Here is an 18,774-nt window from a genome sequence, read left to right as displayed (position 1 = left end):
AAATATGAGTTAAAAACAATAAAAGCTAACTGGAAAAACTAACAATAAAAACAAGGGCAGTGGAAGCAAAATAGTGTTCATTTATGAGAAGGCCGTAGTAGAATAAAACTAGTACAACAAAAAGTCTTTTAGGATGCTGCATGGCGGGCCGCCAGTGGGAGTTTGTACCACAGGTACGGGGCCACTACTGAGAAGGCCCTCTCCCGTGTGGACACCCACCTACTTTCTCTCAATGGTGGGCAGGTGAGAAGGGCCTCTCCTTTTGATCTTAAGGTGCGGGCAGGCTGATATGGGTGAAGGTTTAAGTCTGGCTGGCTTCCACCTCCACTATTCCGGCAGGCCTATCCAGTGGAATTTTAGGATGTTTTAATAATGTATACTATGTTTTTAATTCAATTTTATGTATTTTATTGAGCCTCGTGTGGCGCAGAGTGGTAAAGCAGCAGTTTCTGCAGCTGAAACTCTCCCCATGGCCTGAGTTCGATCCCAGCGGAAGCTGGTTTCAGGCAGCCGGCTCGGGTCGACTCAGCCTTCCATCCTCCCGAGGTCGGTAAAATGAGTACCCAGTCAGCTGGGGGAAAGGTAATAATGGCCAGGGAAGGCAACGGCAAACCACCCCGCTCTAAGGCCTGCCAAGAAAACGTCAGCGAAAGCTAGCGTCCCTCCAAGAGTCAGTAATGACTCAGTGCTTGCACGAGAGGTTCTTTTCCTTCTTTTATGTATTTTATACTTTGTTGTTCCCCGCCTCGATACAAACGGAGAGGCGGGTAAGAAATATTATTATTATTATTATTATTATTATTATTATTATTATTATTATTATTATTATCGACCCCTGCTAATTTTCGCAAAGGGGGCTTTGGATGACATTTCTGCAAGTGCAAGGGGACCGATCCAGACTGGGCTATAAATGGCTGTATATTGAAATAGCACCTTCTCTGAACCTGGCTCAGTGTTAAAGAACCTGCTTCGCATGCAGAAGGTTCCAGATTCGATCCCCTGAAACCCTGGAAAGCCGTTGCTGCCAGTCAGGGTTGATAATACTGAGCTAGGTGGACGAAGGGCCTGGCTCAGTTGCGGTTGTAGCTGGTTTTGCTCCCTTCACGCTAGTCTCCCCCGGTTGCTTCCCCGCGTCATGTGCCGACCCTTCCCCCTGGCCGGAGACTCCCTCGCGGCTTTGGTGCGCCTCTCAATGGCTTCCTTTTTTGCAGAACGAATCCCGCAACATCGAGATGCTGGCTGCTGCCTGCGCGGTGGGTGTCGGCTGCTGCTTCGCTGCTCCCATTGGAGGTGAGCCTGAGCCGTCTCCACCGCCTATCGCCATCCTGGGCGGACCACCATCTTCCCTTTCCCAACGTTCTTGGGGCGAGAGGGTGTGGCAGGGGGCGGGGCTTCTAGGAGAAGCGGTAGCCAACTGACAGCAGCATGTGCTTTGCGTGCAGACGGTTTTGGGTTTGATACCCGGCATTACCAGCTAAAGAGCTTCATGGAACGCCTCTGGGAAAGGACCTCTCTCTGGAGCTGCTGTTGGTGGTCAGGATATATCAGACTGCCCCAACCTGGTGTCCTCCCAATGTGTCGGACTACAACTCCCAGAATCCCACAGCCAGGCTGTTGTAGTCCAACACATTGGGAGGACATCAGGTTGGAGAAAGACTGGGGTAGGCAATGCTGAGTTGGATTGACCAATGGTTGAACTCCGTCCAAGACATCTTCCTATGTAAATGCTTCTGGCAGAGCCTGGGGGCTGCATTTGGCATGGACAGTGACTTGACACCTTCAGGGTTTAATGCATTATTATTATTATTATTATTATTATTATTATTATTATTATTATTATTTACATTTGTATACCGCCCCATAACCGAGGCTCTCTGGGCGGTTTACATTGGATAAAAATGCTTAAAAACAATATACAAAAATGTAAAATCACAAAAACATACTATTTAAAACCACAAAAACATACAAAAACAAACCCAGGCTAATTACATATTGCTAAATGCCTGGGAGAAGAGGGAAGTCTTGACCTGGCGCCGAAAAGATGACAATGTCAGGGCCAGGTGGGCCTCGTCAGGGAGATTGTTCCACAATTGGGGGGCCACCACAGAGAAGGCCCTCTCTCTTGTTGCCGTCCTCTGAGCTTCCCTCTGAGTAGGCACCCGGAGGAGGACTTTGGATGTTGAGCGCAGTGTACGAGTAGGTTCATGTCAGGAGAGGCGATCCATCAGATATTGTGGTCCAAAGCTGTGTAAGGCTTTATAGGTTAAAACCAGCACCTTGAATCAGGCTCAGAAACATACAGGCAGCCAATGCAAGCGGGCCAGAGTGGCTCTTATGTGTTCAAACCTTCTGGTCCCTGTTAGGAGAAGTAAGAACAGCTCCTGTGACGTTTGCCCTGGGAAGGGGCGGCTTCAGGAGTTATAGAGAATCGGCTGTGTGGCGAGCGCAGCGAGGGATTTGCGCAACCTTGCAGGGGGAGCATCCAAAGGAGCAACTTGCAGGCCTCCTCAGCAGTGTGATGCGAGGGGTCGCAACCGAAATTTCACCTTGAGAGGGGAAAATCAATTGATTGTTTGGGATCGGGGGCGAGGGTTCCTTTTTAGGCAAAACTCCTGAGGAATTTCAAGGGAAGCCCAAACCAGCTGTGATAAGACTAGCAAGGTTTTCTCCAGCTACCTTCACCTGACCCACGGCCACTGGCTCTGAAGCAGGGATGCAGAACTTCAACGCTGAGGGCCATCACCAGCCCTCCTACGGTCTTGGGTGGTGGGTCCCTGGCCGACAGGGCTTTTCTTACGTTCTTTAGGCCAACCCAGGATGGAGCCCTGGGCCTGACTCAAGCAGAGTTGGGCGTTCCACTGCTCTCTGTCATTCCCATAACTCCTTAACATTATTATTATTATTATTATTATTATTATTATTATTATTATTATTATTTACATCTATATACCGCCCCATAGCTGAAGCTCTCTGGGCGGTTTACAAAGATTAAAACACGGAGCATTGAAAACAAATACACAAAATCTTAAACCATAAAAAGCATAAAAAACCAGATTACACATGATATCCATCTATTCCGGGTCAGTTAAAAACTCAACATATGCTGTTAAATGCCTGGGAGAAGAGAAGAGTCTCGACCTGGCGCCGAAAAGATAACAGTTTTGGCGCCAGGTGAGCCCCGTCGGGGAGATCATTCCATAATTGGGGGGCCACCACTGAGAAGGCCCTCTCCTTTGTTGCCGTCCTCCGAGCATCCCTCAGAGTAGGCACCCGGAGAAGGACCTTCGATGTTGAGCGTAGTGTTGAGCACATTAGTCACGCAGTCCAAATCGTCTGCAGAGTTTGCCTTCTGAGCCCAGGATCTCAGGATTAAAAGAAAAGGTTTTTTTCTCACACACCCCCCCCCCCAGTGTGGGTGAGGTGAAGTTCATGAGGCTGCACCAACCTGCTTTGCTCTCATGGGTTTCAGATTTTTCACTGTGAGACTGATGTGGCTCCAGTTTGGGACAGGGTGCGGGGATCCCTCTCTCTTTCTCTCTCTCTCTCTCTCTCTCTCTCCGATTGCAGGCGTAATGACATCTCCTTTCCCCCCTCTGCCACATGCTTGCCCAGGCGGGCCCTTCCACGCAGCCTGACTTCCTCGCTGCTTTGCGCTCTTAGGTTGGTGACTCTCTTCGCTTGTTCACCTGTGTGCCGGGCACCGTCTCCATCTGTGTGTCCCCCTGCCGTGTTGTGTCTTTCCCGGGGGCCCCGGGGTTTCCCAAAGGAAGAAGGCGAGGGGAAGAAAAGGGTGGAGGGAGACCGTTTCTGATCTGCATGGATTTCCCAGTTTCACATTCACTGGGGTGGAGCCTAGGAGAAGAGGTGCATTATTATTATTTTAATTTTAAGAAACCCCCAAAGGTCGTGGTTTTGACTGTCCGAGTGGCAACCTTTCTGTCTCCCAACCTGGTTTGCCTCTCTAAGAACAATCACACATACACACAAAATAACCTTCACTCACACACACTCCCTTAGATATGCTGCAGAAATTATATTTTTTGCACTTTCATTAGGAACCGAGTTCCCACTAAGGCCATTTTACTGTAGACGTTCCATAAGCATATTGGTTATACTCTAAGAATTATTGACCCCATTCAGAAGTCACCTTAAACCGTGGCTTTAACCACAGTGACTAACAGCCTTATTCACCATGGTTAAAGCCATGGTTTATCGTGTCTTCTGAACACAACCTGGCTTTTTGGCTTAACCACCATGGCTAAAGCCGTGGTTTAAGGTGTCTTCTGAACGGGGCCACAATTAGTAAATTCCTTTCTTTATTATTATTATTATTTATTTATTTATTTATTTATTTATTTATTTATTTATATAGCACCATCAATGTACATGGTGCTGTACAGAGTAAAACAGTAAATAGCAAGACCCTGCCGCATAGGCTTACAATCTAATAAAATCATAGTAAAACAATAAGGAGGGGAAGAGAATGCAAACAGGCACAGGGTAGGGTAAGCAGGCACAGGGTAGGGTAAAACTAACAGTATAAAGTCCGCACAACATCAAGTTTTAAAAGCTTTAGGAAAAAGAAAAGTTTTTAGTTGAGCTTTAAAAGCTGCGATTGAACTTGTAGTTCTCAAATGTTCTGGAAGAGCGTTCCAGGCATAAGGGGCAGCAGATTTAGCAATCTTGATGTATTATTATGTATGTTCTTTGTTTTGCTGCCTTTTGTTTTGTTGTCTTTATTTCAAAAAATTAAATTATTATTACTTTTTAATAAAAGAAAAGCAATCCGGTCTGTCGTAGTTGTGGGAAGGAAGGAATCAAGTGGACTGTTAAGAGTACAGATAGAAAAATCTGTCAATTTCAGTTTCTCATTTTTCTAGTCTTAAGTTCATTTCTTCGCAAGCTTTGAGAATTATTCCACTCTTATTTTTTATCTATTTATTACATTTCTGTACCGTCCACTAGCTGAAGCTCTCTGGGCGGTCTGTAAAACATAAAACACAGTCCCATAGTAAAACATAAGATGAAAACCACACGTTTAAAACAGAATGAAACCAAAATATGAACCAAGGAAAAGCCAGACGCAGTGCAAGCGTCTAAATCCCTGGGAGAATAAAAAGGTCTTCTCCTGGCACCAAAAAGGTCACAGTGTTGGCAGCAGGAGAGCCTCTCTGGGCAGGGGGTGCCATAATTGGGGTGCCGCCACCAAAAAGCTGCCCTGGAGGAAGTTTTTTGTGGGAAGGAAATGCACTGGTTTTCCTGTGATTCTCTCTTAGAGGAATAAACCTTTCCATGCAGGGCAGAGCTAGACACCCGCTGCTGTTGATCCAAGACTTTCCTCCTCACCTTTGCACTGCGTGTTTCCCTTCCTCACCTAATTTCATTGGCTGCTGGCTATAGGTTGAGGGTGTTGCATTTCTCTTGTAACCTCTACTTCCACCTGTACGAGGCAAGCCTTAAAATGATACTTCTTATTTTACTCGTTACATTTCATATCTCACCTTTCTGCTAAGATGCTCACGGTAGCGCTCAGGTTTCGCCACCATTTTATCCTCACAACAACCTTGTGAGGCAGGTTAGGCTAAGAAAGAGAGAGAGAGTGAGCTACATGGTTAAGTGGGGATTAGAACCCGAGTCTCCCAGGCCTGATCCAAGCCTCTAACCACTACACCACACTGCCTGACCTACTTTCAAGAAGCAACAGGGGTGGAACAGGAAAAAGGACAGGGGCATGTGGTCCTTTGGAGTCCCACCAGTATGGGGCAAGGGTTCCTCAGGAGATACCGTGCCCCCATGTTTTAAACGGGGTAGAGAGCATTCACAAGAGAAAGAGATTATATTCATCTTCTCGGTTGATCATTGATTACAAACCCGGCTTTCAAATCTGTCCCTCTAAAAGCACGTTCCGTGATTGTGGTGGCATGGTGACTTGTGTATGTGTGGATTTCAGGGAATGTGGTGTCTCCCAAGAGGTCATTGTCTTGTCCACGTTAAGCTGGCTATGAGGAAATAACGTCTTCGTTTAAGTAATTCTCAAAACACCGCTTGTACGGGATTGTCATAATATTTAGACCGGCAGCTAGAATGCTGGTGAAGCAGGGACCATTTATGGAGCAAAGCTATTTGAAACAATAGCCAAGCTTTTATAATATAATGGATAATATGTTATATTACAATATATATAATAGAAATTAACTGGTTTTTTGTTCAAATATTTATCTCTACCTTACCTTGCTATAATTTAAGGGGGCTGAAAGTTAAACAGCCTTCCTCAAACTGAGGCGCTCCAGATGTGTTGGACTACAACTCCCAGAATGCCCCAGCCAACTGGCTGGGGCATTCTGGGAGATGCAGTCCAACACATCTGGAGCGCCCCAGGTTGAGGAAGGCTGAGTTAAGAGAAGGGAGTGTAAGGGCGAAATTACACTTTTTTAAAAAAGCACGCTCAAAGTGCCCTGTTTGCCTGGAAAAGCAACCAGAAGGCACCCAAAGCCCCCCCCCCCAGTTTCCTGCCAAAATTCTCTCCCCTCAGCTGCTTTTTGCCCCCAGCGGTGGCATTTATAGTAATCAGCACTATAAATGAGAGCAAATAGCGTTGAGGTGGGGAAGAGAATATCAGATAGAAACGAGTGCAAGTTCCAATCTGAATTGGGCCCCTACCAGCTACTTTTTCTTCAAAAAAAGTGGACATCCGAAACAACTTTTTTTTTTTTTAAAGTGCAATTAGTGCCAGAAGCTTTTGAACTGTGGTGTTGGAGGAAAATTCTGAGAGTGCCTTGGACTGCAAGAAGAGCAAACCAGTCCATACTCCAGGAAATAAAGCCAGACTGCTCACTTGAGGGAATGGTATTAAAGGCAAAACTGAAGTACTTTGGCCACATAATGAGAAGACAGGACACCCTGGAGAAGAGGCTGATGCTAGGGAAAGTGGAAGGCAAAAGGAAGAGGGGCCGACCAAGGGCAAGACGGATGGGTGATATTCTGGAGGGGACAGACTTGACCTTGGGGGAGGTAGGGGTGGCGACGGCCGACAGAAAGCTCTGGCGTGGGCTGGTCCACGAAGTCAGGAAGAGTCGGAAGCGACTGAACGAATAAACAACGAAGTGACAGAATGTGCCGTTCGGCTCTACGTTTCTCTGGCGTTCGGAGCAGCTGCCAGTTTTGTGTATTTCTAGCTCAGTGATTCCCAAATTGGGGGCGGCAGGGGTGGTGTGTGTGTGTCGATTCATGGTCGGACTGGACCTGCCATTGAGTCACTGCCATTGGGACCAGCCTGTTGGAGGTCAGCATAGCAGGGAGGGTATCACTTCCGGGTCAAGCTGGTAGCTCCTTCTAAACAGGAAATCTGATTGGTCGACACACACCTGTGTGGTCCAATTACGGGACGGGAGTCTACCGCCCTGACCCTTCCGGGGTTACGTGGGATTCGGTTGCCAAAGCCATGCGCAGAGAGCTTGCGCGATAGTGTCACGCACACGCCGGTATTCCAAGTGAGGAGGAGTTCCAGGGGTGTAGTGCTTACCTGGGCTTGGCTTCCTTGTGAATTAGGTCACTGGAGGATTACTGTCGTTCTGAAATATTTGCGTTTACAAATACAGAGGTTGAGCATAGATGGGTGTGCAGCATGGAACACCCCAACAGGCCTCCAACACCGCTCCCAAATAAGAGCTCTTGGGGGGCAACCAGCACCTTAAGGTGTTTCAGAGCCCCTCATCCACAAAAACGCCACTCTCCTGTGTCCGACTCAATCTGTCAATGCAGTTCTTTTGTTCCCTTCTTATATGCAGAACTGGATTACTGTGTTCCTGAGCTGGAAGCGGGTGGTTAAGAGGTATCACCCTTTCAGATATTTTGTTAGCCGTCGTTAAGGCCAGCTGTTTAGGGGCTGGTGCGTCTCAGCATTAAAAAAAAAAATATCTACAGCAGCCCTTCCACTTCAACTGCTTCGGCAGACCCCCGTCTTAGAATCAAGCATCACCTAGTTGGAAAAGGGATCCTGGGAGGTCATCCAGACCAACCCCGTCCGATAACAGTAGAGAGGCAAGGCTAGAGCAACATCCCAGTCTACATCCTTGATGGGCAATGGGGGCTTTGAAACTGCAACTAGCAGTTAGGAAAACTCATTGCTCGCACGAAGGGCCTCTTGGGGAGGAGATGGGCCTCAGCCCACAAGCGAAGATTGAGATCAGGACTGGAGAAGCTGTGGCCTTCCAGTTGTTGACGGACTCCAGGTCCCATCAGCCTAGCCAGTATGGGCAGTGGTCAGGTAGGAAGGGAGCCACCATCCCGCAACATCTGTAGTTTCCTCACCCCTGACTTAGAGGGTGTTGACTTCTTCCCTCTTCTGTGTGTCTTCTTCAGGTGTCCTCTTCAGCATTGAAGTCACCTCGACCTTCTTTGCCGTCCGCAACTACTGGCGTGGCTTCTTCGCGGCCACCTTCAGTGCCTTTATCTTCCGGGTACTTGCCGTGTGGAACAAGGATGAAGGTACAATCCCCATTTCTTCCCTGCTCAGAACCGTCTCTGGCGCTTCCTTTTGAATAGGCCTACTTCAGGGAGGGTCACACAGTGAGCCAGGCCTAGGTCAAGGGGTCTTGGACGTGCTCCAGGACTTTCGCAAATGACCATAGGCAGGGCTGTATATCTTTTGACCTGCCACCGCTTTTCTGCAGCGTTGTGAACCAAGGGAGCCCAAATTTCAAGAAGCAGACTAGGTCGTGCAACTTGCATTTATTTTTTATTCTAAATGCATCAGACCAGCCTTCCCTGATCTGGTGTACTTCCAACGTGCTGAAGTTGTAGTCCAATACCAAGCCAGGGAAGGCAGCGTTATACCTTCCTAAAATCAAAGCAGCTAACTTCCATTTTAAAAATGTAAAAGAGGAACCCTCCAAAAGATGACTCCAGTTAAATACAAACAATGCCATACATTTTAAATCCAGAAGTTGATAACAGTTGCTTCATATATATATTTTTTTAAAAGTTGGCAGTACCTCTTAAAAATCTACAGGCTTGGGCTCTTGAGGAGGAAGTTACAGAGCACTGGGGCTACTACAGAGAAGACCATGCCTTAAATTCCAAACAATGTTGTGGATTGTACAGAGGAAACCTAAATCTGGATCTTTTAAGAAGAGCGTTATAGTTGGAAGGGACCATATGCAGAGTTCCCTCAATTTAAGCTTCCAATATGCAGATTTTCAAAGACTTCTAGTTGTTGTGGGCAAGAACGGATTAGATGGAATGGGCCCTAAGGACAGGAAGACCATCAGAGGTATGGTTCAGCCTCTCCCACCCGCTCTGCTTCCTGAAATTTCATGTCACATGTTCTCAAGCTTTCCTCTACTGCCTTAAGGACTAGAAACTTGTTTTGCATTTTTAAAATCGAGAGCTCAGACTTGCAGAATTTTGAAACGGTACATGAGATTGCAGACTTGTGAACCAATTCTGCGGACCTGCAGAGCCTATGCAGCTCTTGGTTTGTAGGTTGTAAGAACATAAGAAGAGCCCTGATGGATCAGACCAAGGGTCGATCTTGTCCAGCATCCTGGTCACACAGTGGTCAAACAGCTGTTAACTAGGAACCCACAACCAGGACATGAGTACAACAGCACCCTCCCACCCACGTTCCCCAGCAACTGCTGTGCATAGGCTGCCTCTGATACTGGACGTTGCACATAGCCGTCAGGACTAGTAGCCATTGATAGCCTTGCCCTCCAGGAATTTATCCAGACTCCTTTTAAAGCCATCCAAATTGGTGGCCATCACCACATCTTGTGGCAGTGAATTCCATAGTTTAACTCTATGCTGTGTGAAGAAGTCCTTCCTTATCTGTCCTGAATCTCCCACCAATCAGCTTCATGGGATGGCCCGGGTTCTAGTAAAATGACATCCCTCTCCACATTCTCCACACCACGCATGATTTCGTACACCTCTACCCAGTCCCCCTTTACCCTGTTTTCCAACCTAAACAATCCCAGCTGTCATAACCTTCCCTCACAGGGGAGGTGCTCCACTCCAGCCCCTTGATCATTTTCAGTTGCCTTTTCCCAGCTCTACAATATCTTTTTTTTAAAGATGTGGTGACCACAACTGTACACAGTATTTTAAGTATGGTTGCGCCATTGATTTGTATAAGGGGCAATGTGATCTTGGCAATTTTATTCTCAATTCTATTCCTGATTACGCTTAACAGGGAGTTTGCCTTTTTGTCGGTAAAGGAGACAGCAGTAGAGACACTGGGGTAGGTGAGATCTCTGGCGTCTGGGTTTCGGGGGCATCATCGCAGTCCCATAGAAAGGGCTGAACTGATTTGGATGGAGGAAGCGTCGACCAAGAGAAAGCTCAGGCAGCGTGTGTGATAATCCCTGCGTTCCACTTGGCATTACCCTTGCTAGATTCGACGTGGCTCTTGAGTTCCTAAAGATTTGGGACCCATTACCGCATCATGGGCATCATTACCCCAACATTCAAATCACTCCACTGGCTGCCAATTAGTTTCCGGGCAAAGTATAAAGTGTTGGTCATTATCTTTAAAGCCCTACAAAACTAGACTGACAACTGTTACCCAGAGGACCGTCTCTTCTCCCGCTCCCAGGCCATGGAATGGCCTGCCGGAGGAGATTCGTCAACTTAACAGTTTTTCGGTGTGTAATAATAATAATGATAATGATAATGATAATAATAATTCTTACCCGCCTCTCCCTCCTGATCAAGGCGGGGAGCAACATAGAATACAAAAATATTATAAAATATATAAAATTGATTAAAACATATAAAACTAATACATTATTAAAATAACAGCCAGACATCTTAAAATTCGACTGGGTTGGCCTGCTGGAAGAGATCAATCTTTATAGTTTTCTTATATTCAGAAAGACTGTTGACCCAGATGAATTTTAAGTTGTCTGATGGTTAATATTGTATTGGTTTTATATGCTTTAAATCAGTTTTATGCATTTTATGGAATTTTTTGTATTTAATGTTGTTCGCTGCCTCGATCCAGAGGGAGAGGTGGGTAAGAAATAAATAGATGATGATGTTGATGATGATGATGTTGATAATAATAATAATAATAATAATAATAATAATAATAATAATAATAATATATTTATTTCTTACCCGCCTCTCCCTTTGGATCGAGGCAGGGAACAACATTAGAACAGGAATCAATACATCTTAAAAATTCTTGATTTAACATTGATCTGGATAGGCCTGCCGGAAGAGGCTAGTCTTTAAAGCTGCCTTAAAATCACACAGAGAGTTAATTTTACAAATCTCCTCCAGCAGGCCATTCCACAATCTGGGGGCGACAGAAGAAAAGATCCGCTGGGAAACTGATGTCAGCCTAGTTTTAGCTGACGGAAGTAAGTTCTCCCCAGAGGACCTGAGTGTGTGGGGCGGACTGTATGGGAGAAGGCGATCCCGCAAGTAACCTGGACCCAAACCATTTAGGGCTTTAAAGGTGATGACCAACACTTTGTACTTTGCCTGGAAACTAATTGGCAGCCAGTGGAGTGATTTTAATGTTGGGGTAATATGTTCACCCCTAGATGTACCAGTGACCAACCTGGCTGCCATATTTTGAACTAGTTGAAGTTTCTGAACTAGGTACAATGGTAGCCCTATGTAGAGTGCATTGCAGAAGTCCAGCCTTGAGGTTACCAGCGTGTGCACAACCGTCTTTAGGTCTTCTGACTCTAAGAAGGGGTGCAGCTGGCGTATCAGCCGAAGCTGATAATAGGCACTCCTGGCCGTCGCATCTATCTGGGCTGTCATTTGGAGCGACGGATCCAGGAGCACCCCCAAACTGCGAACACCGTCTTTCAGAGGAAGTGTAGCCCCATCCAGAACTGGCTGACACACCTCCAAACCTAGAAGTTCTCTGTGGAAGCTGATGGCAACTATGGGCCCCAGAAGGCCCAACCTCTTGGTGTTCAAAGACTAATAGATCTAGATCTACAGCATTTAAGAACTGCTGCTAATAAATCTTGCTCTCCACTGCTCTACAATAATTTTAATAACTATCTGTCCCTGTGGTTCTGGAGCAATAGAATCTGTTGAACAGGTCATTTTGCATTGTAACATGTATGAGGAATGCAGAAAAAAAGTTAATCTTTCCTTTATTAACAGCCTTTTCTGGATGTAGCCCTACAATGTTGGTATTAATCTGTTTAAGGGATGTGTCCTCCCAGATTACTGAAAGGGTCTCTAAGTTTCTCATGACCTCAATGCAAATTGGAAAAATAACATTGCAATCCTTCTGAGAGAAGCAACTTCCCAAGCTGTATTTTGTTTTTATGTCACTTTTTATCTACCCTTTGTATGTTTTGGTGTTGATTTTGCTGGTCTGTGACCGTAATAAATAACAATGAATGAAACCTCCAAACCTACGTCAGATGATGATGTTGATGATGAGAAGCAACAGGTGGGGTACCGCAGGGCTCAGTCCTGGGCCCAGTGCTCTTCAACATTTTTATTAATGATTTGGACGAGGAGGTGCAGGGAACGCTTATCAAATTTGCATATGACACCAAATTGGGTGGGATAGCGAATACCCTGGAAGACAGAAACAAACTTCAAAGTGATCTTGATAGGCTGGAGTGCTGGGCTGAAAACAACAGGATGAAATTTAATAGGGATAAATGCCAAGTTCTACATCTAGGAAGTAGAAACTTCCTGACTGTTAGAGCAGTACGACAATGGAATCAGTTGCCTGGTGAGGTTGTGGGCTCTCCCACACTAGAGGCCTTCAAGAGGCAGCTGGACAAGCATCTGTCAGGGATGCTTTAGGGTGGATTCCTGCACTGAGCAGGGGGTTGGACTCGATGGCCTTGTAGGCCCCTTCCAACTCTGCTATTCTATGATTCTATGATTCTTTCCTTCCAGAAACCATCACGGCTCTCTTCAAAACCCGCTTCCGGCTGGATTTCCCCTTTGACCTGCAGGAGCTGCCAGCCTTTGCCGTCATTGGGTGAGGCTCGTCGGGTCGCGTGGTGCCGGGTCTTCTCTGCCTCTGTGTAAGAGCTTCCCTTCCCCCCCCCCCAGTCACCCTCTCTGATGCCTTCTTCTCCCCACCTAGGATCGCCAGTGGCTTTGGGGGAGCCCTCTTCGTCTACTTCAATCGCAAGATCGTCCAGTTCATGCGCAAGCAAAAGGCCATTAACCGCTTCCTCATGAAGAAGTAAGAGGCCCACGTCCCACGGCACGGAGACGGTTTTAAGCATGGGGTGGGATGGGAGGCTGGAGAACGATGGACGACTAAGCAGAGCTGTCTGGGGCATGCTGAGTGTTATAGTCCAACACTTCTGGAAGACACCAGGTTGGACGAGGCTGGCTTAGTCAGCCGATTGGTAGCAAGCGAGTTGAGATAGCTCCAAGGAGACAACTTGCTTGGAGAAGATCTGGAGCTCCACGGAGGCCTTTTATCCCCCTGGCTCCACCCACTTCCTGAAGAGTGGAGATCCTTAAAGGGGCAGTCCTCTGGCTTGGAGCGTTAGCCTAACACTCAGTCACCTCTCCATCAGCTCCTGCCTTGTGTATTGCCTGCTCTGGTGAGTAGGCACTAGGGAGTAGGAATGCAGCCAGGGTGGCTTGTTAACCATGCAATTTTTTTCTCAAACAAGCCACCTTGAGAGCTCATGGTTTGTTGTCAGAGTGTCCAGGGCGGTTAACAAGCCACACTGCATGATGAACAAGCCACCCTGGCTGCGTTCAGACAGCACGCTAACCCACGCTGCGGAAAATGTGTTGCATTCAGACAACCCGCTAACCCATGGTTCAGCAAACAACCCACGGTTCAAAGCAACCCACAGTCAGTCTCTGAATATGGGTTAGTGCGTTGTGTGAACAGCCCCTGAATTTGGAAGGGTCAAGGTATTTGTGTCAGTCATGGTATGGGCACTGTGGGACCCTGAATCTCTCTCTCTCTTCCTCTCTCTCTCTCTCCTTTCAGGCGCCTGCTCTTCCCTGCTCTAGTCACGCTCCTAATAGCGACACTGACGTTTCCGCCTGGCTTTGGGCAGTTCATGGCTGGCCAGGTAATTTTGCCGCCCTTTAGAGGTTCTCAAAGGGACCCTCACCACTCAGGGCTGACTCTACCACGTCGGCCGGGGCTCCCCGAACAGAGTGGCTCCAGAAGTGTCAGACTACAGCTGGCTAGGGATGATGGTAGTTGTAGTCTGACACATCTGGAGGAGCGCCTAATTGGGGAAGCTGGTATCTGCAGACCAGCCAGTGTGTGTGTGTGCTGTCCAAGGGGTGCCGGAAGCAGCATGTGAGCGTGGGCTTGTGTATTGCATGTGCCCGCCTCTCCCAGGTCCCCTGTACGCTTTACGAATCCTGGTGCTTCGTTTCCGCTTGGAAAGGGCAGTGGAGGTTGGTGGCTCTGTTGTCAGTGGGGCAGTGAATCTTCTCTGGGTTTCGGTCAGAACTCCAAAGAAGCTATCTGAGGTGCTTAAACCCAAAGCGGATTCAATTCCCCACTGACATCGGAGCCACCAGCCTCCACTGTGATGGGATTTAAGTGAAGCCTCCGTGGACTGAGGCAGTGTATCTCCGAATGGCAGAGGCAGAAACCCCGGGAAGCCTGTTGCCTTCATGCCTTGCTGTGTAGGCTTCCCAGCACCATCTGACTGGCTGCTACTTGAAACGGGAAGCTCAGCTTGATAGGCCACGATTTCCCTGGGGAGGGTATTCCAAGATACAGGGCCAACACCAAAAAGGCCCTGAACAGCTTTCAGCAGAAGGCCAGAGACCAGGGGCTTGGAGGTACCTACGGGCGTACAGGAGCATGTGGCCCTGCAGATGTTGTTGGACTGCAACTCCCAGCAGCCCCTAGGCAACATAGCCAGTGACAAGGAATGATAGGAGTTGCAATCCGGTGGGCCACACGCTCCCCATCCCTGGCGTGGGCAGTCCTTCAGATAGCCTGGTTCCAAACCATTTAGGGTTCCCCAGGCCAGCCCCAGCCCCTCCGGATTTGGGGCAGGCGCTGCGGTGTCCTCTGACCCTCTGCCCTTGTTTCGCCGCCCTTTGCCTCTCAGCTCACGCAGAAGGAGACTCTGGTGACCCTGTTTGATAACCGCACGTGGGCCAAGCAGGGCTTGGCGGAAGAGTTTGAGTACGGCGGGGTCTCTGAGGCGTGGAAGCACCCCCGCGCCAACGTCTTTGTCACCCTGGTGGTGTTCATCCTCATGAAGGTAGGGTGTGGATTTGAAATGCCCCCAACCCCCAGACACCCCCCCCTCTTCCTTCCTTCCTTCCTTGAGAGGGTGCCCTTAGCAGCATCTGTGAATGGGAGCCCCGCGGGTGCTTTGTAGCTGGGCATGATCTCTCCGGGGCTCTCTCCACCATTGGGCGGACTGAACAATCGTCCCTGGTCTCAGGGCAGTGGGGGGGCATGGAGGGAGAATCCTCAGGCCCTCGTGGGGTCCCGATCCGGCCCTCGTGGGGTCCCAATCCGGCCCTCATAGGGTCCAAACCCAGCCCTGGTGGGGTCCCAATCCGGCTCTTGTGGGGCTCCCGATCCTGCCCTCGGAGGTCCCAACCCAGCCCTGGTGGGGTCCCAATCCGGCCCTTGTGGGGGTCCCCAGAGGGCCCTGCCCCCTTTCCCTGAACCATTGGGCAGTTCCCTGGCTTTTGTGTGCCTTCCCCCCCCCCCCCGGTCAAGCCAAAATATGCAGGTAGTTTGGCCCTGCCCCTTTGCCTTTGGCCACACCCCTTCCCCCTTCAGTCCCGCCTGCTTCTGAAATCCCCTCCACCCCCCACCACCCCCCAAGAGCTCCTCTGAAACAGAATCCGTCCCTCAGGCCGGCCGGCCTTTGGCCTCATCCGGTGCAGCTGCTCTTCCACCCTTACGTCTCTCTTCCCTCTCCCCAGTTCTGGATGTCCGCCTTGGCCACCACCATCCCCGTGCCTTGCGGAGCCTTCATGCCGGTCTTTGTCATCGGTAAGCGCCCCCTCCTCACCTTCTCCCTCTCCCTCTCCCCTCGACGGTGCTGCTTAGGAGCCTGACGCCTTCCCGGAGAGGATCGGTGGTGCCGTTTGTGGCTAGCTGTTGACTAACACTGCCCCCCTTTGGGCTGATGGCAACACTGGCAACGGTGCATCCTTTCCCATAATTCCTTTGTGCCTTGGAGAGCCGTTCTTCCTCCACATGCCCCGTTGCTCTCTTCCACGGTCCTTTTGCTTCTACCGCATGGCAAGTTTTTCCTTTTGGGCAAATGTTTTTGCAAAATCTGAGAGCCGGCGAGATTTTTTGTAGAGCCCAGAGAAGAGGAGAACCTGGCTTCTAGGGGGATTGGACAGCTGATGGCTAGGCCCATATCTTCAGGCACCCGGTACCTGGGTTTTTGCACACCTGATAGTGAGGCTGAAATGGAGATTAGCCCCCCATCCTTCAGCAGGGAGGCCTTTTGCCAAGCGGTGAGCAGACCCCCTTTCTGCGACGTGTGTCTCTCTGCGCTCCATCCAACCCTGCGCACCTAGCAAGGTCTAACCCTGCCTCTGCTTCCCTGGGCAGGGGCCGCATTCGGGCGGCTGATGGGCGAGAGCATGGCAGCGTGGTTCCCAGACGGCATCCACACTGACAGCAACATCTACCGCATTGTGCCAGGGGGCTACGCAGTGGTGGGTAAGATGAACCTCTCTCGTACCATTTGGGGGTGTTCTGACGGGGCTCGTACACTGTCACAGTGCAGGAGGGAGGGTTAGGGTCTGGGCTGTCTTGCAGGGATCCCCCCCCCCACTGACTATAAGGTGGCCTGGGGGTACAAGAGCTTTTGGGGACAGCACAGGAGTTGGAGCAGAGCATCTAGATGCTCTCTGGGTGTCCCAGTAGTGCCTTGGCTTTCCAGGCTTCCTGCCTTGAGGGAGGGGGGAGGGCTGTGCACAGCCCTAACAAATACCATGGTCCTCCAAGGTTCAGGACCCATAAAAGGAAGCACTTTTTCACGCTCTGCGTAGTTCAGATGCGGAATTCGGTATCGCAAGGTGTGGTGGCCGCTAGCTTGGATGGCTTTAAAAGGGGGAGATGACAATTCCATGGAGGCGAAGGCTGTCGACAGCTACGAATCCTGATGGCTGTACGCTACCTCCAGCATGCCCCTGTGCACCGATTGCTGGGGAACATGGACGGGAGGATGCTGTTTGTGCTGCTTGTGGGCTTCCCATTGGGGGATCTGTTTGGCTGCTGGGGGAACAGGATGCTGGGCTAGAGAGGCCTTCGCTGTGGTCCAGCAGGCCTCTTTGCCCGCTCCCCTCCTGCGAAGTTCGAGGCCTGCTTGCGTTCCTGCAGCCAGGCGCCTGTCCGTGGCCATGGCTGCTTCCTTGCCGGGCTCATTGCCACGCTTGACGCCACCAGGTGCGGCTGCGCTGTCCGGGGCCGTCACCCACACCGTCTCCACGGCGGTCATCGTCTTTGAGCTGACGGGCCAGATCTCCCACATCCTGCCGGTCATGATCGCGGTGATCCTGGCCAACGCCGTGGCCCAGAGCTTGCAGCCTTCGCTCTACGACAGCATCATCCGGATCAAGAAGCTGCCCTACTTGCCGGAGCTGGGCTGGGGACACCAGGAGTAAGTGTGTGTTTGTGTGGGGGTGTTGGCCACTGGGCTGCAGAAGAGAGTCTGCTATGGACTTCTAACAGACCGGGAGCAGTGCAGGGCTGGCGTCTCCGAGGGGACTGGCCGACGAGACCACATCACGCCAGTCCTTTTCCAGCTTCATTGGCTGCCAGTCCAGGTCCGGGCCTGATTCAAAGTGCTGGTATTAACATTGAAAGCCCTAAACAGCTTGGGGGCAGGTTATCTGAAGGAACGCCTCCTCCCGTATGTACCTGCTCAGACCCTAAGGTCATCCTCAGGGGTCCTTCTCCGCGAGCCCCTGCCAAAGGAAGTGAGGCAGGTGGCTACCAGGAGGAGGGCCTTCTCTGCTGGGGCACCCCGGCTGTGGAATGAGCTCCCTAAGGAGGTTCGCCTGGCACCTACATTATATTCTTTCAGCGTTTTAACAGTCTATAAATTAATTTTAGCTTTGCTGTTTTAAATTTGTATTTCTGCACTGCTGCCGATTTTACCCTGGTTGTGCTTTTATGTTGCATTTTACATCATGTTTTTATACTGTTTGTTTTATACTTTGAACGGTTTTGATTTTTGTGAACCGCCCAGGGAGCTTCAGCTATTGGGCGGTTTAGAAATTCTATCAATCAATCAATCAATGTCAGTAGGGTGATGAATCTGCTCCAGATTTCAATCACCAGTGCACTCGGAGAGCTCCTTTAGAGTTCTGGCCGGTTCTGACCGAAACCGGAGGGGATTCACCGCCCCACTGACATCAGAGCCACCAGCCTCCACTGATCTGGAGACAGCCGGACTGGACCCCAGGTGCCCACAGGTCTCTGGGATGTCTTGCTCTGCTTCCACTTCCCCCAACCTCTTGGACTGCAACTCCCATCATCCCCAGACAGCATGGCTAGCAGCTGCAGCCCAACACTTCTAGAGGGCACAACGTTGGGAAAAAGCTGCTCTACTTCTTAGCCTGGGGCCCTTTTGCAGTTCATAAGCCACAAACCCACCGGGGTTTTTTCCACCCCTTTAGCTTACATAGCTTCAGGCTTTCAAAGCCTCACAGGGATGGTCGTTTGGAGCGGCTGAGAATTCCCTGCGAAATCCCCCCCCCCCGCCCCAGTCCCAGTCCTCGCTTGCAATCCCCTTGGACCGGGCCTTGAATCTGCTACACAGCTCTGCCCCGGCCGAAAGGGCACCTCTGATTGCGCCT

General features: G+C 49.6%; 1 protein-coding gene across 1 annotated transcript in view; it reads left to right on the top strand.

Moving 5' to 3' along the window:
• The window catches only part of CLCN2 (chloride voltage-gated channel 2), a 94,888-nt gene that overhangs the window by 56,051 nt on the left and 20,063 nt on the right, over positions 1-18,774 (top strand). Inside the window, exons 7-15 of the mRNA XM_063131868.1 lie at positions 1,212-1,290; positions 8,362-8,487; positions 12,886-12,970; positions 13,079-13,180; positions 13,952-14,036; positions 15,042-15,197; positions 15,877-15,946; positions 16,520-16,630; positions 17,360-17,573. Coding sequence (XP_062987938.1) covers positions 1,212-1,290; positions 8,362-8,487; positions 12,886-12,970; positions 13,079-13,180; positions 13,952-14,036; positions 15,042-15,197; positions 15,877-15,946; positions 16,520-16,630; positions 17,360-17,573 — 1,028 coding nt within the window. The remainder of the gene's footprint in view (positions 1-1,211; positions 1,291-8,361; positions 8,488-12,885; positions 12,971-13,078; positions 13,181-13,951; positions 14,037-15,041; positions 15,198-15,876; positions 15,947-16,519; positions 16,631-17,359; positions 17,574-18,774) is intronic.

Source organism: Elgaria multicarinata, chromosome 8, assembly GCF_023053635.1.
Source record: "Elgaria multicarinata webbii isolate HBS135686 ecotype San Diego chromosome 8, rElgMul1.1.pri, whole genome shotgun sequence".
Lineage (NCBI taxonomy): Eukaryota > Metazoa > Chordata > Lepidosauria > Squamata > Anguidae > Elgaria > Elgaria multicarinata.
This window is presented reverse-complemented; position numbering and strand designations above follow the sequence as displayed.